The 23,801-nt window shown below is 38.4% G+C and overlaps 2 protein-coding genes across 3 annotated transcripts in view; one reads left to right on the top strand and one right to left on the bottom strand.

The window, feature by feature from the left end:
• ARHGAP6 (Rho GTPase activating protein 6) overlaps positions 1-23,801 on the bottom strand; it is a 441,720-nt gene that overhangs the window by 396,806 nt on the left and 21,113 nt on the right. The window lies entirely within an intron of this gene.
• Positions 10,992-12,893, top strand: LOC112313253 (polyadenylate-binding protein 1-like). The gene has a single exon (XM_024569813.2). It carries the CDS (start codon positions 10,992-10,994, stop codon positions 12,891-12,893), a length of 1,902 nt encoding a protein of 633 aa, XP_024425581.1.

Here is a 23,801-nt window from a genome sequence, read left to right as displayed (position 1 = left end):
CTGTTTGTTTTGCAAACTAAGCTTTTTCTTTACCTTCCCTTGACCCTTTCCCAAACACCACTTCCATCTAAATACTCTTCATTATTATGGTGATGCCTTTTCTCCTGCTCCTCTTACAAGCAGTCTAAGGAATAGGCCCCTGGCTCATTCTGTTTTCTACTCTGAGGGCCTGGCACAGTTCCTGGCAAGAACAGGTATTCAATAACTGTTATGTCAATCACAGTAATTTATAGGATATCTTTGCAAGTTTGTGTGCAATTTACACCCTATGAGAGCTAAGAAGGCCACAGAGCAACTCCTAACTGTTCGAACGTTCGCCTATCCACTGAAAAGACCCAACTACACGTTTGTGCCCCTACAAGCACCGAAAGCCAGGAAAACAAAAATACCTAAAACATCCTCTGCAAACTATAACCCACTTGTCATAAGACATTTTTAAATAAGTCAAATATTATGAGAAAATACATCAGTACTGAAATGGCTGTTGTTAAATTCAAGTGATAAATATACCTAAAATATAGACTGCGGACTTCCTCTTCCACAACACCTACAGTGTGCAGGGTTGTTTTTATCCTTTGAGGCCTGGGCGACCTAGATAATATTTCCCCCATCTTTAAAAAAATGTATTTTAATAAGTTGAAGTGACTCTCAAGGTTGGAGAATAATTTCTGGAGAATAGAATTCAAACCTAAGCATCCTATGCCTAGTCCAGGGGTTCTCAATAAGGGACAATTTTGCTCCCTTGGTGACATTTGACAATATCTGGATATATTTTCTGGTTGTCACAAGTGGGAAAAGGTGCTACTGCGTACACTGGGAGAGACCAGGAATGTTGTTAAGCATCCTGCTATGTAGAGGAGACGCCTCCACAACCAAGAATTCCCTGGCCAGAATGTCAATAGTGCTGAGGCTGAGAACCCTTGATCTGCTCCAGTGTATTAGCCATACACATTCCTTTGAGTACACGGCCTGGTTCTTAAATAGGTGGAGAACTATGAAAACTTTGGCCACAAAGCTGCGCTTTCCAACACCAGAGTCGTGAGCCACTTGGAGGCACTGAGTTCATATTGAGGTAAGCTATGAGAATAGATTGCACTCTGGATTTTGAAGACAGTGTGAAATAAACCACATAAATTCTTGCAACATTTTTATATTTATGTATGTTGACACAATATATTTTGGATCTACTGAATTAAATAAAATAATTAACAATTACTTATTTCTTTTTAATTTTTTAGTGTGGCTGTGGGAAAATTTCAGACTCTACATATAGATCACATTTGTGGCTTGCATTACCTTTCTTTGGACATTGGTACTGTAGAGATTACTGCTATAGAACACACCTAGTTGAAAAAGTATATACTGTATCTATTACACAAAGTAGCATGAAAATAGGCTATCTTTTTAAAATTACTTTATTGTTGTTCAATTACAGTTGTCTGCATTTTCCCTCCACCACTACCCACCACCCCAGCCAAACACACCTCCCTCCCTTGCTTCCACCCTCCGTCTTGGTTTTTTGTCCATGTGTCCTTTATAGTAGTTCCTGAAAACTCTTCCCCCACTGTCCCCTACCCCCTCCCCTCTGGCTATTGTTAGATTGTTCTTAACTTCAATGTCTCTGGTTATATTTTGCTTGCTTTTTTCTTCTGTTGATTATAGAACAGGCTATTTTAAAGTACGTAAAATAATGCCCCCCAAAGACATCCACATCCTCATACAGAAACCAATAAATATGTTACCTTACATGATAAAAGGTACTTTGCACATGTGATTAAGGTAATGACCCTAAAATGGGAAGGTGATACTGGAATATCTGGATGAGTCCTTACAACAGAAACAGAGAGGCAAGACAGCCAGAGAAAGATTTGACAACAGAAGCAGTGTCTGAGAGAAACCAGAAAATATGCTGCTGGCTTTGAAAATGGAAAAAGAGGCCACAAGCTAAGGAAGGAAGGCAGCTTCTAGAAGCTGGGATAGGCAATTGAAAGAACTCTCCTCTAGAGCTTCCAGAAGAAACACAGCACTACGACACCTTATTTCTAGCCCATTGATACCCGCCTTAGACATCTGAACTCCAGAACTATAAGATAATAAATCTGTGCTGTCTTAAGCCACTAATTCTGTGGTAATTTGTTACATCAGCCATAGGAAACTAATACAGCATTTTACACACAGAGATAGATAATGTTGCACATCAACTTTCCTTTAAAATTGGAGGTTCTACCAAAATGTATTACTCTACTTTAGTAGTTAGAAATTCATATGACTATGATTAAGCATACTCACTGACATAGCTTATATATTATGGGGGATCTATATAATGTCCAGATTTATAATACAATGGATAGCCTAAAAGTACACTGTATTTCATCCATGCATGATCACCTGATTTGCACAATATACATGAGGCCACAAATAAAAATTACTAAAGGGGAAGAAAAGGTGAAACTAAGATATAAAAAATTGATTGTCCTATATAATATACTTCCTTGAGAACTTGTTTGGAGGTTCTAGCCTGCTACTTGTATACCCTTGACCAAAGAATGGTCCTCTTCTCTACCCAGGAAGGCCATCCAGGAGGAGTACAAATGAAGGAGGGAGGAAGGGGACACCCACCTAGCCAGCCAGATCAGCTGAATCAACCCTGATTGAGCTGAATCACCACCCATTGATGGCGATCAATGGAGTGACAGATGTCACAGCCAGACTGCCATCACATCCTGTGACATACTTTATTCATATGCAATACCATGTCCTGTGGATAAAAGAATGGTCATCACCCAACCCATATTGTTGAAATTCTGACATAAAAGCAAATTGCTTTGAGTGAATGACAATCATATATACAAAGAGGACAATTTCTCTGAACACCTAAGTGGAAGTACAAGCACAGTGACTGCAAGTCCTACATTTCTATAATGTTTCAACTCGTGTGATCCCCAGGCAAATAAACATTTTTAAAATGCAGGCCAACCCAATTCACAATCCTCCATATTTGAGTGCAGAACTGGAGAGTTAATCCTTTGGATAATATCACATTTCAAGGAAGGTGAGTTTTAGTAAAAAAAATTAATAGGAGAGATTAATAATACCCTAATCTCCTTAGTAACTGAAGCTAATTTATGAGAACTATCAACTTTAATCTATTTCCAACTTTAAGAGCAGAGAACAAAAGTCAACCAGAATAGTATTTATGGCTAGCTACCAAAATTAAAATTGTTCCCTCTGTGCAGAAGTACCAAGAGCTCTGGATTGGGGGAAAGACGTGGGATCTAGTGCCTGTCCTGGAACCAAGATACTTTACTGCTGTAAGCAAGTCCCTTGGGCTCTTACAAACTTGGTTTTCTCCTGTACATTGGTAAAGTATTGGAGCAGTTCAATCTCTCTATGCCTCTTTACAGCTCAAAAAAATGTATGCCTAGACATTAATGCAGGTTTGTTTTATTCATTTCATTTTGTTAACATATAAAAGAATAACTTATAAAGACATTTCAGTCTTGGGTTGTGTCCATGACAAGGCATGTCTGGTGACTCAATGAAAACAGGCAGCGTGATTTGACCTATAGTTTATTCAGTGTTTAGGAATTTGATGTCTTCACTTGGCTTGCAGTAAAAATGTTGACATGGATTTCTGCCCTCTAATAAAAATAATTTTCATTACGTTTGGCCAGAAATCTGTGTGTGATGAAGAGTAGGGTCCAAACAACAGAGCGGCATATCAGTTTTGGCAGCTTTGCCTCCTCCCTTTCTCCTAGAAGTGCCCTCCCCCCTCCTATCCCTGTCCAACATCTTTAATCAAAACCAAGGCTTAACTATAAATAGGTGCTGGAATTGACTTCACTAACTTTAACATGGAGGGAAAAGGCTGGGGGAGGTTCCAACTTGGCTACATTTCGCTTCATTCCTGAAGATTTTCCAGCAAGGTCTAACCCTCCTGCTGCCCTCTCCTCCTTCACAGTCTGTAGTGTCCTTCTACATTATAACTACAGGCAGAACTTTACTTCTTACTTTGTATGACAATCTCATTTTCTTAATTTGCAACGTGCAATGCCTGTGCTCAGTCCCAAAGAGATAATACATAAAGTCACAGAGAGATGTCCACGTTTAAGTCACTCAAAAGTGTCTAGAGATTTTAGTTAGTCTGAACAATACTCCAAATACAGAATTTGGCTAAAAATAAAACAGGTTTATGGAGGTTTTGGTTATAAATACAAAAAACATGAAGCAAAATCACAATCAAGTTAGGGCAGGAAGGTAATAAGAAAACATCTAAAAGAATTGAACTATCAATAAAAATAACTGAAGCTCAACGAAAATAACTTTCATTTTTTGGTAAAACTTCCTTCTATGATTTATAAGTAAGAAATAAAATTCATGCTGTATAGTGTCTTCTCTACTGCAAATATGTAGTTGTGAGAAGTGAAATATAAGGAGAACACTAAAAGACAACAGCAAAACACAAACTAAGACATATATCCTCAAGAGCCAGTAATGGTCAGTGTGATGTTACAAGGCGCTGGGCCCTTAAACAGGCAGTGGGAAGGGGCAATGGCTTTCCGGACGGGATTAAAGGTCCTCTACTTAGTATGAAGAGCTTGACCCACACTCTAGGTCTCAAAATGAACTGGATTTGGACCCTTCTGATTGTTAAAGGAAGTTAAAATCAACTACTGTCAATTAATTCCAGGATTTACATTCAGTGAGCAAGAGGGAGGATATGACTTTGTCCCATAGGGAACATTTGGCAATATCTGGAGTGATTTTGGGTCGTAGGTGAAGGGAAAGTAGAGGCCAAGGATGCTGTTAAGTACCCTACAAAGCACAAGTCTACCTCACAACAAAGCATCGCCTAGTCCAAAATGGCAACAATTTCCCTATTGAGAAATCTGCGATAATACAAAGCTTTAGACCTAGAATACGTGTAATAAAATTAGTACAAGGCATATTGAGAAAATTTTTAAATATTGCCAAGAATATATAACGTTACTTTAGCAAATGGTGTGGTATGCCATTTCATGACTGGAAGATTCAATATCATACATAGGTCAATTTCCCTAAATTAATATATAAATTCAAAGTCATTCCAGACAAAATTGTAATATGATTGCTCAGGAACTTAATACACATACCATAAAACTTACAAGAAAGAAAGAACAGCCAAGAAAATTTTGAAGAATACCCAGTTCATTAACAAGAAAAAGGATAATGGAATTGGTGTTATACTTATAGAATCAAATATTATATAATGGTTAACATGAATAATTAGAACTATGATGAGCAAAGAAAGCATGTTGCAGAGTGATACGTATAAATTAATACCACTCAGAGATTTTTTTAAAAACATGCAAAATGCTCCATTTAGTCATAAATACTTAAGTATATAGGTCACAATAAATTGCCTTTATTTTCTTTAAAAAATTATTTATTTATTTTCAGAGAGAAGGGAAGGGAGGGAGAAAGAGAGGGGGAGAAACATCCATGTGTGGTTGTCTCTCACATGCCCCATACTGGGAACATGGCCACCAACCCAGGCGTGTCCCTCACTGGGAATCAAACCTGCAACCCTTCGGTTCCTAGGCCGGCACTCAATCCACTGAGCCACACCAGCCAGGGTTGTAATTGTCTTTATTATCATGTTTCTCCCAGTTGTAATGAGTAATAATAACACAGTAGTAGAATGTAATTAGGCCAAAGTGATTAGGAACACAAACCTGCCTCCAAGTGTTGGCTCTGCCCTTACAGGTTTTGTGACTTAGAGCATAATATCCAAGTACTTTTCTGTATATTATACAGAAAACCTAATTTCTGGGCCTCAGTTTTCTCATCTGTAAAGGGAGGATTAACAGAATTCACATAAGATTAATGTGAGGACAAAATGTAATTACTGATTTAATTCACTCAGTATCTGGTCTGGTGAGTAATAATCCTTCATTAAGTGATGACTATTATTGTTACTGTAGAAACTATTTCCTCTGTGGAGTTGAGAGACTGGCATTAGCGAACCCCAAGCCTTTGGGTAGCATGCAACATTAAGAACAAAGCTACTATTTCCACAAATTTCAAATTCTAAAGTTACTTCTCCAGTCAACTGGCTGTCTTTTGTCTCTATTTTTAGACCCATAGGTAGATTTTCATTAACAATGTATTATAAAAGCGTACTGAATGTCACTGTAAATTTGAGGGGGGAAAATGAAACAAAGATAAGCCCTTGTCTTTTCAATAAATCACTTTGCTATCGAATTGTTTATTAAGCCACAACTGTGAAAGGGACCAGCTTGTGTAATATTTGAGATTATAGGGGAAAACCAAACGTGCTAGGTGGATCCACTCATCACCTAAAATGTTTGACATAAGGGAAAATATTTATGATGTTGCTGTCAAAGCAAAGCTTCTGAAATAGGAATCCAAAATGATTTCATAGACAATTCGTTGAAAGTTACAGAGAAAATTATATTACTAAGACATTGGAACAGCAACTGTCCCTCAATATCATTTTCTGATTCATGAAAGATATAAGTGAATCTATTATAAGGAATTGTATTGTTATCTACCGTCGAGGATTTAAAGGATTCCTTACTGAAAGCCTAACTAGTCTTTTCACAAAAGTTTCCTTTTAAAATACTGTGTTTTGGATGTATTTTACATCTGTGCAAACAGCAGCAACACTGTGTTCCCTTCTATGATGCTCTATATCACCGGGGGCAAACACAAGGCCCGCGGGCCGAATCCGGCCCTCCACCTTGTTTTATCCGGCCCGGCACCTTGTTTCTACCTGGCGGCAGCGCCGAGCACTCACTTAACTGTTAAAGAGTAGTTACATGTACACAGTCCTACAATTACATTTGGTCCTTTGAAGGCAACTGCGAGGCTGATGTGGCCCCCAGTGAAAATGAGTTTGACACCCCTGCTCTACAGCAAGTTGATTAGCAGAGTGTAAAGAAATTACATACACAATTTTAGGTACCACTATGAACTGCAATAATAATAACCACTTCCTACAGAACTCCTCTGAAAATGCCACCCAAAACCTGATACATCAAAGTTATATATATAACTACATATAATATACATGTAATATTATATATAGTCATATATATTATATATTATACGTATATTATTATATATATAATTCAGTGTCCTAATGAGGAAATTTGAAAGAAATTTGCTACGAATCACTTGTAACTCCTGAAGGCAGCATTGCATTATTAAAGCTCCCACAAATTGAAAGGCAGAGTCACTGCTTCTGAGCCCGGAATAAGCTGCTCTCCGAGGCACCGAGTGGCCACAGGATGGCTGGGCTGAGGCTCCCCTTCACACAGCCTTAAGAGTTCCCTGCCAAATCTGACCTCATCTCTTAACCACAAACACACAGCTAATAATAGCTTCTGCTCTTAACTTACAAAATACAATTCTTAAAGGCAATTTTTGAGAAACAGCCAGATGTCTGAAAGGAAAATTTACAAAGCCTAACCAGTAACTACTACCAAAACAAAATTCCCAGCAGCCACGCGGCTCCTCCAAGTTTCACCAGCAAAGTCCTTTGCAAAGAATCCAAGGCTCCCCTAACCAGTGTACATTTGTTCACCCTAGAGGTCAACTCTATTAATTACCCGTGCCAGCTTCTGTTCTCTCAAAACATGTAATAGATGAAAATCTTTTGGGATAGGATCAAGAAAAATGTGTAACCAAATATTTTATATCTTTATGTATATTTATTCATCATTGTTAGAATCTGGCATGTGTCTAGTAGCTCTGAGGGAAATATTTATGTAAAATGTTATATTTAGTTTTTAAAAAGCTGATGTCTCTTGTATTTTTTACCCTGCAATTTCAAAAATCAAATAACACCTTCATTCCACTATACAGACTATTTGTAAAAAAGCAAAACAGCCATCCAAAAACTCCAGTTTAAGTGACTTCCTAAACGGTACAGTGTGAACTGTGAAGACATCAAACTTCACATGTGATGGAAGTGCCTGGGCCCTAGAGATCTGTGGGCAAATAAAATTAATCCTGTGTGGCTCTAGGAGGTAAAAAGGGACTATAACCTTTATGAAGTCAGGGACCATGTCTCTCCTGTTCACAGTTGTGTGCCTAGTGCCTAGTGTAGTTAGCATGACGGCTGGCATGAACTAGGTGGTCAATAAACATGTGATGCTTCAGTTAATGGGGAGTGAGAGGGAGGGAGGGAGGATGGATGAATGGATGGAAAGGTGATGACTGCATACATATGGTTTTGTATTTATCTGGATAGGTAGAGAAAACGTTAGGGGTAGAAAATAATCAATGAGTTATGGGAAGATTTCTGACCCGTGTTAATGACACTCTTCCTCTAGCTGGCAATAAAACAAAATGCTCTGAGAAGCCCTGACCAGTGTGGTTCACTGGGTTGGGGGTTGTCCCGCAAACCTAAAGGTCACGGGTTTGAGTCAGGGCACATGCCTGGGCTGCAGGCCAGGTCCCATGTTGGGGTCCTGGAAGAGGCAACTGATCGATGCTTCTCTCCTCTTTCTCCCTCCCTTCCCCTGTCTCCAAAAATAATCTGGGTCCATTTCCTCATCACTAAAACAGAAAAGTAAAATGTACTTGGAGGACTGTTGAGAAGATGACATGAAATAACAATGAAAGAATTCATTGGACCACCTGGCAGTTTTTATTATAAAATGCTGGAGATAAAATAAAGAGAGTTGATTATCACCTCTGTGTTAAAGGACATGCCACTCACATACAGGGAACAGATAGTTTCAGAAAATTCAGGCTCCTGGAAATCTCTGATCACTTCAAGTGTACATAGATAAAAAGATCTTGCTCTCTGTGTAAGTTGTAGCATTATGTCTTTAAGTAAAATGTTCCTCAGGATGAACTGTAATCATATCTCCCTTAAAAAGATAAAATTAAGTCTATTCTTACCATTGCATGATTCCCCATGCTGTGTGTGTTCTAGTATTATTTTAAAATTCCACCTCTATGAGATACTTACAATAGTCAAAATCATAGAGAGCGAAAGTGGAATGGTGGCTGCCAGGATCTGGGAGGGAGGGGAAATGGAGAGTTAGTATTTAATGCATATAGAGCTTCAAGTTTTCAAGATACAAAGAGCTATAGAGATACATGGTGTGATGTCTGTACAATATTATGAATATATTAACTGAACTGTATGCTTAAAGCTGGTTAAAATAGCACCATTTATGCTATATGTATTTTACTACAATACAATAAATTTTAAAACCAAATATATATATATATATATATAGCAAAGTGTGGACAAAGGAAAGCACACAAGTCTAGAACAGGGGACAGCAAACATTTCCTGCAAAGGATCAAATAGTAACTGTTTTAGGCTTTGAGGGTCGCATGGTCTGTCACAACTACTCAACTCTGGTGTTACCGCATGACAGCAGTCAGAGACAATAGATAAATAAATGGATGTGTGTATGTTCCAATAAAACTTATTTATGGATGCTAAAATTTCAATTTCATATAATTTTCACATATCACAAAATATTCTTCTTTTTCTCCCCAAGAGGTTTTGGAGCACGATGCAGTGTACAAATGATATTTCATTGAGTTGTATACACTTGAAACCTGTATGGTTTCATGAACCAACGTCACCCCAATAAATTCAATTAAAAAAAGGAAAAAATATTCTTCCTCTGATTTTTTTACACCCATTTAAGAATATAAAACAATTCTTAGTTAGCAGGCTATATAGTAATGCATAAAAGCCTTCATTTGTCCCAAAGCCATAGTTTATTGATTTGACTCTTGGTGTAGAACAAACAGTTACTTTTAGGATTGACTGCAGTCCTTTAATGAATCAGGAGCATTTGTTTTAAATGCAACATTTATGTTCTCCTGATGATCCAATGTTAAGGGTTTAAAAGTTTACAATTTAGCCTCTTTTCCCGGGCCGTTAGCGCTGAGAGTGCAGAGTGTGGGTTGTAGGCTCAGAACACACATTTATTATTATTTTTTATTTTTAATTGAAATTCTTATTGAGGCAGATACAGATTCACATGTGATTGTAAGAAATAATACATAGAGAAGAGTTGACCCTTGTATCCAGTGCTTCCCAACATCATACAAAACTATAATACTGTATCACAACCAGGATGTTGATATTGATGTAATTCACTGATCTTATTAGATATCCCTGGTTTTACTTGTACTTATTTCTCTGTGTGTGTATTTAGTTTTATGCAATTAAATCATATGTATAGGTTCATGCATACGCCACCATAGTCCAGGTGTACGGTTAAACAAACTCTGGTACACACATACCGAGGAATAATACTGAGCAACAGAAAGAAACACACTATTGATACCTGCATTTACTTGTATGGATCTCCAGAGAATTAAACTGAGGGGGGAAAGCAATCCGAGAAAGTTTTCATAGTGTGTAATTCCATTTATACACCATTTTTGAAATGACATTTCAGAAATGCAGAATAGATTAATGATTCCAGGGTTAAGGGAGTGGGTATTGGGTAGAGAAGGAACTGGGTGTGATTTTTTAAGGGCAAAAAGGGGTTCTTGTGGTAATAGAATTGCTTTGATGGAATTATCTTGACACATTTATTATTTGTAAAAATCTTTTAAAAATCTTTTTTAAAAGCCCCCCAAAATTTATCCAAAAAATCCTCATCTCCCCCACCAGAGACTTTTTTTCTTCCTTTTTACAAAGTAACCAAGTGAAGCAACCAAGACAGGGAGCAATCCGCCCATGGCCCCACAGCAGCTGCAAGAAGGAACCAAGAGACCGAGAGCTTCTTTCAGACCGAGAGCTTCTTTCAGACCGGACTGGAAACCGCCTCCCTCACCCCCCAGCTGGAGGTCACGGGCCAATGGTTCTATGACCGTTTGATCGTTGAGCAGCATTCGACTGTGGTACCTTTTTGTCCCTCTGCGCTTGCCCTCGCTGAGCTCCCTCTCCGGCTCTGGCCCTCAGCTCTATTTCTCGCTCTGCTCTCCTGTCAAATCCTGTAAAGATGAACCCCAGCGGCTCCGACTACCACACGACCTCGCTGTACATAGGAGACCTACACCCAGAGGTGACTGAGTCCATGCTCTACAACAAGTTCAGCCCAGCTGGGCCCATCCTCTCCATCCGGGTCTGCAGAGAAGCCACCACCGGCCAGTCCTTGGGCTACGGGTATGTGAACTTTTGTCGGGTGGAGGATGCGCAGTGTGCTTTGAACAAAATGAATTTTGATGTTATAAATGGCAAGCCAATTCGCATCATGTGGTGTCAACGTGACCCATCACTTCGCAAAAGTGGCGTGGGCAACGTATTCGTTAATCATTTAGACGAATCCATTGATCATAAAGTACTGTACGATATGTTTTCTGCTTTTGGCAACATCCTTTCATGTAAGGTGATTTGTGATGAACATGGTTCCAAGGGTCATGGATTTGTACATTTTGAGAAACAGGAATCAGCTCAAAAAGCTATTGAAAACATGAATGGCAAGCTTATACATAATCGCAAAATATACGTTGGGCAATATAAGTCCCCTAACCAACGAGAGGTAGAGCGCAGAGATAGGGCAAAAGAGTTCACCAATGTTTACATCAAAAATTTTGGGGAGAGCATGACTGATGAGCGCCTTGAGGATGTCTTTGGCAAGTTTGGGCCTGTCTTAAGTGTCAAAGTAATGACTGATGAAAGTGGGAAATCCAAAGGTTTTGGATTTGTACGGTTCCAATACCATGAAGATGCACAGAAAGCTGTGGATGAGATGGATGGAAAAGAGCTCGATGATACAACAATTTACGTTTCCCGAGCTCAGAGAAAAAAGGAAAGGCAGAAAGAACTTCAGCAGAAATTAGATGAGATGAAGCAAAATAAACTCACCCAAGACCAGAGTGTTAACCTTTATGTGAAAAATCTTGCTGATGATATTGATGATGAACGTCTCTCTAAAGAGTTCTCTCCATTCGGTACAGTCACTAGAGCAAAGGTTATGATGAAGGATGGTCGAACAAAAGGTTTTGGTTTTGTAGGTTTCTCTTCCCGAGAAGAAGCCACTAAAGCAGTAGCAGAAATGAATGGTAGAATTTTGTCCTCCAAGCCACTGTATGTATCTTTTGCTCAGTACAAAGAAGAACGCCAAGCTCACCTCAATGCCTACTATTTGCAGACAATGCCAACTGTGACAGCTATGCCCAACTTAGAAATCAACCCCTGCCAGGCAGCACCTCCAGATTCCTTGATGCCAGCTGTCCCACAGACTGAGGACTGGGCTGCATACTGTCCTCCCGGCCAACCTACTCAACTAACACCAAGTCCTTACTACGTCGATCAGGGTGCCAGACCTCATCCAGTCCAAAATATGCCCAGTGCTATTGGCCCACCCACTCCTAGTGCACCATTAAGTACCATGAGACCAGCTTCTTCACAACTTCCACAAGTTGTCTCAACAGAGCCACAGTGTGTTGCTACCACATCAGCAGCGACAGCGGGTCCACCTCCTGCAGCTGCTGCTGCTTCAGCTACTACTGCTGCCCGCACCATTCTACGGTATGAATATACTGAAGGAGTCTGCAACCCTCGACAACTCAATACGCAGCCACAAGCTACCACTAAGCAGCCTGCTGTTCGTGTACAAAATGAGAAATCTTTGATTGCTTCCAGGTTGGCATCTGCCCCTCCTCAACAGCAAAAGCAAATTTTGGGCCAATGGCTGTTTCCTCTAATTCAAGCCATGCAACCTACTCTTGCTAATAAAATTACTGGCATGGTGTTGGAGATGGATAATTCAGAACTTCTTCATATGCTTGAGTCTCCGGAGTCTCTCCGTTCTAAAGTTGATGAAGCTGTAGCTGTACTAGAAGCCTGCCAGGCTCAAGGGGCTATCAGAAAGGTATTAACAATGCCACCATGGTTCTAATTTTAAAATTGGCTAGTGACCACAGGAAGAAATTTGTGCTTCACTGAAAAAAAATCTAAACATTGAAAAACGTAAATATTGTAGGAAAAAATTGCAAAACATAAAACACGTTTTAAAAGGAACTTTGAACACTATACACTGAGAAAATGCCAAGTCTAGCAAACATATTGCTAGTCCTAGATTGTTTGTTGACTTTAAAAAACAAGAAAAACACAAAAAAAATTGTAAAATGTAAAAATAAGTTAATGTGTTGTAGACTCAGAAAAATCTTTCAACAAAGTACAAAAATTTAAAGCATTTTTTCTTTAATTTTGTAATTCTTTACTGTTGTTGGATTATATAATTCTTCCTTTAGTAAAAATTCTTTAAATAGTGAAAAAAATTAATATTTAATATTTTACCTAGAAGTGAAGCACTGTTATCCGCTACTTTATTAGTGAAGTTTGGGAATACTTAAGACATCCAGGTGTTTGCTACTGGACACCAATTAGAAAATACTGGGTTAAGAAATAAAAGAAAAATAAAGCTATTTTCTTCTGGTTTCTGATTAACTGTTGAAGTGTGTTTTAGCGTGGTGAGTATTAGAAAAGCATATTTCATTTCCCAATATAATAAATAATACATAAAGCTCTCCTATCCTGCTGTTAGAAAGCCTTTGGGGTTACTTTTTCCATGGCTTATTAAAACCTGCCTTTGATGGACTAAGACTATTATGTTAAGTGAAATAAGCCAGTCAGAGAAAGACAAATACCATATGATTTCACTTATATGTGGAGTCTAATGAATAAAATTAACTAACAAACAAAATAGAAACAGGCTCATAGATACAGAGACCAGACCAACAGCTGTCAGAGGGGAGCAGGGCAAGGGGATTGGGTGAAAAAGGGGAAGGAATTTTTTTAAAAACCTCATAGACAAAAACAACAGTGTGGTGATAACCAGAGGGAAAGGGGTGTTGGGGAGGTAATAGAGGGAAAAGAGGGTACAAATGGTGATGGAAGGAGACTTGATTTGGGGTGGTGAACATATAATACAATATATAGATGATGTGTTGTACAATCGTACACTTGAAACCTATATAATTTTATTGATGAATATCACCCCAATAAATTGAATAATTTTTTTTAAATGCTGACTTTGGAGGCACAGAATTGAAATTCCCAAACCACAGCTTAATTTACAATTTGAGAAGCTCCAATTTGATTTGAACATTAACCCTCTAAGTTAGAGACTTAGAATTATTTGTATTGCTTATTTTCCTTTAGGAAATTGCATTTTTAATTGACCTAAATCTACCTCCTGCAGATTCTGCATAAATGATCACAGAGTAAAGAATTTAAATATAATTTCTACTTCTATTTGGTACATTAAAACTCAGCAGGAACTTCTGCTAAACTGTCAAATTTAAATCTTTCCCAGTTGTCACAAATACACAGAAGCAGTACATAAATGGACATTGTTCATTCTGTTGATGCACTATTGCTATGGACTGAATGTTTGTGTCCACCCCAAACTTCATATACTGAAGCCATAATCCCAACGTGATGTTATTTGGAGGTAGAGCCTTTGGGAGGTAATTAGGATTAGATGAGGTCATGAGAATGCGGCCTCCATAATGGAATTAGTGTCCTTACAAGAAGAGAAAAAGACCAGAGCTCTCTCTCTACCGTGAGAAGACAGAGCAAGAAAGCAGCCATCTGCAAGATACCTACTCTATGGAATTTTGTTGCAACAACCCAAGGTAAGACAATTGTATTGCTACATGTAGTGTAAGACATGGTTTCTCTATCTGTACTGCCCTCAGCAAGTTATTCTTAGCCTATTTTCGGTAAAATAAGGGTGACAGTGGCAGCTTACTTGGCATTGTCTTAAGGATCAAAAAAGTTAATATTTGTAAAGCATATAAGGAGTACTTGCTAAACAATAACTTACAAACATATTCACATTTATGTATTTACTTGTAGATCTAGTGGTTTAAGCTAAATACTTGACTGATTATTTTTATTTAAATGTTTAGTAAGCTTCAACCAAATAATAGTCATGTGAAGATATAATGAGAGAAATAAAAATTAAAATAACAAAGAGACAATGCTTCTCCAGTTGGCACATTTTTTTAACTATTCAAAGTTGGCCAGTTAAAATATTCAGAGACATGTTAAATGGCCTAACCTTTCTGGAAACTAATTTGCTAATAGCCCTAAATCCTTAACATTATCCATACACTTTGACTCATTGATTCCTCTTTAGCAGCGACTCTTAGTGGAATAATAAAATGTGTCGAGAAAGATAGATGTATGAGGATTATTTATAGTAGACAGTAATCAGACATCTCAATAGCCAACAACATAAGCATAGTTGAAATATGGCATAACTTTACTATATTTTTCTTGGCAGCCATTAAAAATCACATTTTTAATAATTTTAATGACAGGAAATTTTCGGACTATAAGATGCACCAGATCATAAGACGCACCTAGGTTTTAGAGGAGGAAAATAGGAAAAAAAAAAAACCCGCTCCATTGCTGCCCCTCCCCCCCAGCCCCCGAGCCAAGTAAGCTACCTTCTGACTATAAGACGCACCCCCATTTTCCTCCCAAATTTGGGGGGTGCGTCTTAGAGCCTGAAAAATACAGTATATAAAATGTTATAAAACTATAAATGAGACCTTTTCTAATTGCATTAGTCATCTATTGCTATATAATAAATTACCTCAAAACTGAGAGGCTTAAACAACACATATTTATTATGTCATAGATTTTGTGGGTCAGGCATCCAGGCACAACTTAGCTGGTTCCTCTGCTCAGGGCCTCACAAAGCTGTAATCAAGGTGTCCCCTGAGGCTGGAGCCTCATCTTGAGGCTCAACTGGGGAAGAATATGGATTCAGTTCATTGAGGGGTGTTGGACTGAGGGCTTTATTTCCTGGCTGGGTGTTGGCCAGAGGCCACACTCAGTTCTTTGCCATGTAGGCCTCTCCCACATGCCAGCTTGCTTCAAGAGAGAGTGTGCTGGCAAGTCAAAATTTACCACCTTTTGTGCCCTCATAGTGGAAGTGACATACCCCTCAAAGTTGCCATATTGTATTGATTATAAGCAAGATACTCACAGGGAGGGAATTACATAAGGCTGTGGATTCCAGAGGCAGGGGTCACTGCGGGGCCATCATAGAGAATGCCTGCCACATATATACACATTATACATTAATGTAGTATACAAATATATTTTTAAAACTGCTAAAATATTCTAAGTATGTATCCCTAAAATAAAGGATTATGGGTGATTTTTAGTTTTGTCTTCCCAGTTTCTATATTTTATGAAGTTTTTTTATAATGACCTTATATTACTTTTATAATTAGAAAAATGTTTTATTTTTAAAATAAATACTTAGTAAAACTATAATTTTATTCAGAATGCTACAATTAAGTTATTCTCAAATGATCCTTTCTGTGATCAAATACTCCTATAAAGGCCTGGTTACAGTTAAAATGTGTAGGTCTGGGTGGACACTTTCAAACATCTGGTAACTAAATGGGTACTCGGGACACGATTCGCTGCATTTGGCTTAATTTTAACTGTTTCTACTGTATAAGTTTATAAAAACCCAGAAGAAATATCTTTAAATAACCAGGTGTTTTTAGCACCAATACACATACTTTTAGTCACAGTCATAGAAAGAAATGTTATTATGCAGGTAAGTCAACTATTCAACAAGAGTTTTCTCTGTGCTCACGTTGGGCATGGCGATGTCCTTGGTGCTTCCGGTAGACGCAGTCCTCGTGCTCAAGAAGAAGGTTACTTTCTAATTGTTAAGACAGAACAAACGCACATCAAATAACAGCACATAGTTCTTTCTTTAAGGTACATAAAACATCCTCACTTCTGCTATGCTTGCACCATAGATTCCTATTGATTCAGGTAAAGGAAGGCTGAAGTACTCCAAAGATCCTTCTTGAGAAGACGTGATCCAGGCCTTCCACAGTGGGTAGCACTTGAGTACACGTGGAAGGAAAAACGAGGCATTCCGGGTGAAGTTTGACCAGTACAATCTCAGGTTATGCCCGTTACTCTAATGTAATCATTAATAGCATTCCTTTTCCCATTCCAAAGTGTCCCTATTTTGACAATAAATTACACGACCATCCTAAGTAAAAGTAGCGGGCATTTATATTCACTAAGTTGAGTCAAGCTGCATCAGCAAGAGAATGTTTTTTCTCAATGGGGTTCTCTGTTTGTTTATTCAAAGGGAATTTAACTTAAAGGGGTAATTTGTTTTAACTTTTCTACTGTCACTGCACAATAATAGCCAATTAGAGATATGGACTATAAATGAAAGAGTATTTTTTTGCAGTTTTTTTTCTTTTTTCTTCTGTACAGCAATGAAGATGCTAGAGCAGACACCAGAAAGATTCCTAAAGGTTCATGGTAACAGGCATATCCAGAGTCCATAGCGTTTACAGAGGTCCTCAGTGGCTTGGGGAAGAGGATTATATAGGTTTTCTAGGATCCTCCAGGGCAAGAATTGAGATGAGGTTTCTTCCCCAGCCTTCTTCTAAGAATCAGAGTCTAAGGCTCACATAATTAAATGACTTGCTTGCCTGAAATCAATCCAGATTTTGGGAAGAGGCTGCCATCTCCACGGTCATCAAATCACACCTCAGTTGGGCACCATGATTTCTCAGGACAATGTCAAACTGGAAGTACTAAATCATTCGGCATTGTTGCCATCACAACAAAATCACAACCTGCTACAGAGAGTTCACCGATAACCATGGAATATAAAATACGAATTTAGGTCAGGCCAAATTGAACAGTAACTTTGCACAACCAAATACAGGGTGGAGCAAAAGTAGGTTTACAGTTGTTCATATGGAAAGTAATAGAATAATTAATAAATAATAATACAAGAATAAAGTGTATTTCACATACAACTATAAACCTACTTTTGCCCCATTCTGTATGTTACAGAAATTTTTAAGCCACAATCAGTCTGATAAAAATATGTGTGTAGCCATGGCTGGCATGGCTCAGTGGATTGAGCACCAGACTGCAAAGCAAAGAATCACTGGTTCGATTCCCAGTCAGGGCACATGCCTGGGATGTGGGCCAGGTCCCTAATTGGGGGCGTGTGAGAGGCAACCACACACTGATGTATCTCTTCCTCTTTCTCCCTCCCTTCCTCTCTCTAAAAATAAATACATGAAATCTTTAATAAAATATGTGCATAATTTCACTTCAAGAAAGGCTCTATAATATCAAAGTTGAACTACCTTCTAATAAAAATGTTGCTTCAAGGTAGTGCCTTATTCATAAACTTGTTAGTTTTAAATTTAAAAGCTTGACCAGAAAGGGGAAAATAATTTATTAACCAATATGCAATTAACAGCAAGATAGAGATTTGTTTTGAAGAAGAGCTGCTTTTAAAAATCCTTGTTGCATAGCATTCATTAACCAACACATCATGGTCTGACTGTGCTGGCAGCAGACCTGAAACATAAAAGTTAAAATGGTCAGGTGATGCTCAGTGCAGCCAATTCCATTAAAATCTGGCAAAAAGACAAGAGTGTTAATATCCTGCCATTGTCCAAGACTGCTGAGACCATACCAACTAACTTTAACAGTTCCTAGATTATATAAAATACTTAATCTAAATTTTGCTTTCACTTTCATTCCATCTGAATTATTCCTCTAATAATGTATGGAAGCAAAAATCATTAGCCTAATTATCTGAACTCCTATTCAAGAGAAAAGCCTATTACACTAACACAAAACAAAGACAAAACTAACTTTTTTAATTCTTTGTGCTATTACAGATGTCGCATTTTTCCCCCTTCCCCCCTCCACCCAGCCCACCCTGCGCTTCCATAGTCAGTCCCCACACTGTTGTCCATGTCAATGATATAGTAAGTAGAGTTTTTAACTCAAGTTGTCTCTGTGTGAAAAGCTCAAAAAATCAGTTCACTGAATTTCAGTAAGTTTCTGTTTCCCAAGTTCTTCCTAAATATAATCAATTTCTTCTGTAATTGTTCTTACCCTTTCCTATGAAGTGTTAGCTGTAACAAATACAAATTTTGATGATGTTTTTATTGGCATTTCAAAATGTTCCTAATTACCAGTGGCTTGGTGGCTTAAATTAAAATGAATATTTTGGGACTCTCTGCAATTAGTTTTTGATCAGCCTCATAAATGTTTAGGTAATAAGTAGCGATGAATCTATCCTTACAAAGAAAGAAAAGTGGGAAAGTTCGGTAATACAAATAGGTTGCTTTCGTGTCACAACAATATGGCCAGAGCTAAAAGACTGACAGTTTTCAATGAAATCAGGGGAAATCCTATATTTAATTCCCATAAAGAAGCAAACCCTTAGGTACAGGATTTGGCAGATAGAGCTAACAGAACCAGTTTGCCATATAGTGGTGGGGCACCATTTGAAAGCAAAATACAAGTAAGTGACACCAGGAGAAAGAAAAGTGGAAAGAAGAGGCTGTTCTTAAGCATTTTGGTATCTAGTATTATCTACTTCAATGCAAAATAAATAATGAGTAATGTTTACAGTTGCACTAAAGAAGATGGTAAAGTCAAAAAAGAGCAAGTGTAACAGTGAAAAAGGTAGAGAGAAGCAATGCAAATTCAGTGGTCAGAGGGAATGTGCCCAAAACCTCAATCTTTAAAACCTGTTTGCAAGGCGGCATATAATCAAAACTGAAGCTTGAAAACATGTTCAGGCTCAGGGTGCAAATAAGCAAATTTCAGTCATTTAGATGAATTATCCACCAGACCAAACAACTAATTTGCCTGAACTGTTCAGATATTGTAGTGATTATTGTTGTGTCCTCCATTAAAATATCCACCTGCTTTCAGTCGCAACAATAATTGTTCCTGGTATCTGTCTAGAGAACAAGGAGCAGCTGTCTAGATAGCTCTTCACTGCTCTGCTCTCAGAGAAAACAGGGCCAAATCCTACTCCATCCACATGAAATTCAAGTGTTAATCCCCTATCCAAAAGAAGAAAATATTAATTTCCAGCAGATGAAAGAAAAGTCGTATGTAGCCCCAGACTAACTAGTAAACACAGGACTTAATTTTTTTAATTTAGAAATTTATTAGATGGTAAGAAAGAGGGGTTAAAGCACTAATTTTGTACACTAGAATGAGTAAGACCAAAGGATAATAAACACTATCTTTAGACAAAGATATATCTTTAGCCATTTTTGTAAATGGGAAAGTTTGCCATGTAGCTAATCTGAAAACTAGAGGTTTCAGGAAGCGTGAATTGACAGTCTCATCTGGAAAGATTTCTGAATGCCAACCATTGGGAAGGGTAACCCAGAGCCTAAGAAATGTGACAGACTGAAAGAATGACAAGGCAACAGGAGTAGAAGGACGCAGACAAAAAGCAGGGGACATTGGGGCAGATTATGAAGAGTATAAATTATTTTTTTAAATAATTCCTTCTGGATTAGACAACTGTACAATTCTGAATTTTATTTTTGCCATATAATTTAGAGTGTGTGTGTGTGTGAGAGAGAGAAACGGATGTTGAGAGAGATCGCCAACCTGCTTCACAATCAACTCCCAACCCCTATGCCCATGGCTTTAACCATTGAGTTTTTACAGTAGATGGGAGCCATACTTAACATTTGAAAGTCTGGTTTTTTAAGTTTCCACCTATTTTTATCAACATTTTAAGTGATTTTAGTAAGTAAGAAAGTCATCCTAAAGCTATGATTTTATGACAGAAAAAAATTACACTTGGACGGCTGCTGATGTCACTGAAGAATCCTATCTCTACTATCTTATCGACTTCTTCTCTTACAGTAATGTTTTGATAAGCTTCTGATTCTATAGTTTAAAATTTTTTTTAAATGGAAAGGAGGTATAAAAGCAATGCCCTGGGGAAGAGCATGCTCCCTCATCAGGCTAGAGTTGTTGATGCCACATCCATTACTCAAGAAAACATAAACTTGGCATCTGCACTGCCTTCTAGGCTTGTGTCTATATTTGGCTTCAAATACTAATCTTTTCATTGAATTGAAGAAGGAAAATTCTCCTACACTAGAATTGGGTATTCATCCTAACTCTGCTTTTGTTTGCTTCTGAAAGTCATGGTGGGGTTTTTTTTTATTGTTATTCAAATACAGTTTTCTGCCTTTCCCCACCACCCCTCCCCACCACCCCAGCCCTCCCCACCTCCCTTCCTCGTTTCCACCCCCTCCTTGTTATTGTCCATATGTCCTTTATAATTGTTCCTGTAAACCCTTCACCCTTTCCCCCCATTATCCTCTCCCCTCTCCCCTCTGGTCACTGTCAGCCTGTTCTCAATTTCAATGTCTTTGGCTATACTTTGTTTGCTTGTTCGTTTTGTTGATTAGGTTCCTGTTAATGGTGAGATCATATGGTATTTGTCCCTCACCGCCTGGCTTATCTCACTTAGCATAATGCTCTCCAGTTCCATACATGCTGTCGCAAAGGGTAAGAGCTCCTTTCTTTCTGCTGAGTAGAATTGCACTGTGTAAATGTACCATAGATTTTTGATCCACTCATTTACTGATGGGCACTTGGGTTGCTTCCAGCACTTGGCTATTGTAAATAGTGCTGCTATGAACATTGGGGTGCATAGGTTCTTTTGAATTGGTGTTTCAGGTTTTTAGGATATAATCCTAGCAGTGGAATTGCTGGGCCAAAAGGCAGTTCATTTTTAGTTTTCTGAGGAAATTCCATACTGTTTTCCACAGTGGCTGCACCAGTCTGCATTCCCACCAACTGTGCACTAAGGTGCCCTTTTCTCCTCAACCTCTCCAACACTTGTTGTTTGTTGCTTTATGTTGGCCATTCTGACCAGTGTGAAGTGGCATCTCATTGTGGTTTTAATTTGCACCTCCCTGATGGCTAGTGATGCTGAGCATCCTGAAAGTCATGGTGTTTTTAAAATTGAATCCATAAATGCACATCTAGCCAAGAGCAGTGCTGCCCTCACCTTAAATGACCTTCTGTTGTAAGGTATGCAATGAGGGAAGACAGAGTAAGAAAATAAGAGGTTTGCTCAGATGCTTGAAAACTGCTTTCTGGTTTGATGCTTCACCCTGGGACTCCAGTCGTACTCTCACATGTACAGTGACTGCTTCTTCTTTGGAACTGTTGTTTAGGCTGCTTCTTTCTCAGAGCTACTGTTCATCTTTCTTCCCAAACCTCAAATGCTTGAAAGAGTCTCCTCTTCATATATTCACACTCTATCTGCTTCCAAAGGCAGCTCAACATCCCCCCTTCTATGACATCTTCTTTGATCATTCCCAAGCATCCCAAATTCTCCCTTCCCTCTATTTAGATGGAACTATCAGGCATCTTTGTAGAGTTTTACCCTAATAATACTTCTGTGTTATTCCCTATTTTTTCCTGTGCACTATCCAACCAGAATAGTAATCTGTATGAAAGTTGGGCAGTTTTACATCAGAAGATTTTGGGCAGTTACAAGGTCATAGATGCTTGACAAATAACTTGCTGTTAGATGGGCTGATGGATCCATTGTTTTCCTGGTTGATAACTAGGAGAAAGTACTAGGGAGAAGACTTATCCTTGCCACAGGCAGTCACCTAATCATCTGATTTCACACAGGGTCACAGCATAAAAATCGTATTCTGCCTCACTTTGATATTCACCACATCTTTCAAATCGCAGCCCCCTTGATTGTGATGAGGACTTACCAAAACTATACACAAAGGGAGAGGGGACAGTAAAATCTATTCCCTCAGTTGAAAGAAGGGGGCCTATGCGGTTCCAAGAAGATCGCCCAGATGGGAGAAAACTTCTTCCAAAGCCATTTATTTTGTTCTTCAGCAACAGCAGCCTGGGACTTGGCATGCAGGCCAGTATGGCAAGTAGCTCAAAGGAGAAGAACCTTTCAGTTGTGATACGCTGAATAGTCACTTTCTGCCATAAGAAGGTCATACCACATGTCACATCTTGATAAAGTAACAGATGATACAATAAGTTCAGTCATACAGACGTTGAAAAGCTTCATAGAAAAATAAAAATGTAAGAAGCATGCATGTAAATTATGTGGATAAACTGATATGTACATTACAAATATTTCTACAACCCGTCTTTGCACCACCTCAGCAAAACATATTCTTCATGCCTGAATAGGCTTCATAATTTTAAAAAGGCAATATAATATTCTCCTGTTCAAGTGCTCTTAGGCAAAAGAATTTTAACAGCCTGCAGGGAGAAAAGCCTAGAAACTGCTTAAGCAAATTCTAAGCATGCCCATGTGGTTTCTGCTCAGCTGCAGGTAATTATCAATCATATCATTCTGGCAAAAGCTTGACATCACTTGCTTTCTCATCTTTTTTTTCCAACTATACTTTTCTCCCTATAGAAAAACGCCGTTTTAAAAAAATAACAAACATCCAGACTTTCTCTACATTGCTTAACAGACCAATGAATAGTTTAAAATTTTACCCTTTGCTTTATTCATTTTCAGTTTACAGGCACAGAACCATTTCATCTTTTCCTATTCACCAGGTACTCATAGTAATACCAAGCAATATACCATATATTCAACATTAAATATACGTTTTCATTTTTTATATGCAGTACATTTTCAAAAGAAGCAGCAGAATTCACACAATCAGTCCGAAATACCTCAAGATGCCAAGCACCTACCCCAGCGGTGTGAAAGTCATGTTCACCGGGGGCCACATCAGCCTCGCGGTTGCCCTCAAAGGGCCGAAATAATTCTAGGACTGTAAAAATGTAACTACTCCTTAACTGTTAATTAAGGAGTTGAAATTATATTCGGCCCTTTGAGGGCAACCCCGAGGCTGGTGCGGCCCTTGCTGAACATGAGTTTGACACCCCTGACCCCCGCCACCTTTGGTGCTGTCACGTAAAACATCTGTAGAGCTATTTTTTG

Source organism: Desmodus rotundus, chromosome X, assembly GCF_022682495.2.
Source record: "Desmodus rotundus isolate HL8 chromosome X, HLdesRot8A.1, whole genome shotgun sequence".
NCBI classification, from domain to species: domain Eukaryota; kingdom Metazoa; phylum Chordata; class Mammalia; order Chiroptera; family Phyllostomidae; genus Desmodus; species Desmodus rotundus.
Note: the sequence above shows the minus strand (reverse complement) of the source record. Positions and strands in the feature narration are given on the sequence as shown.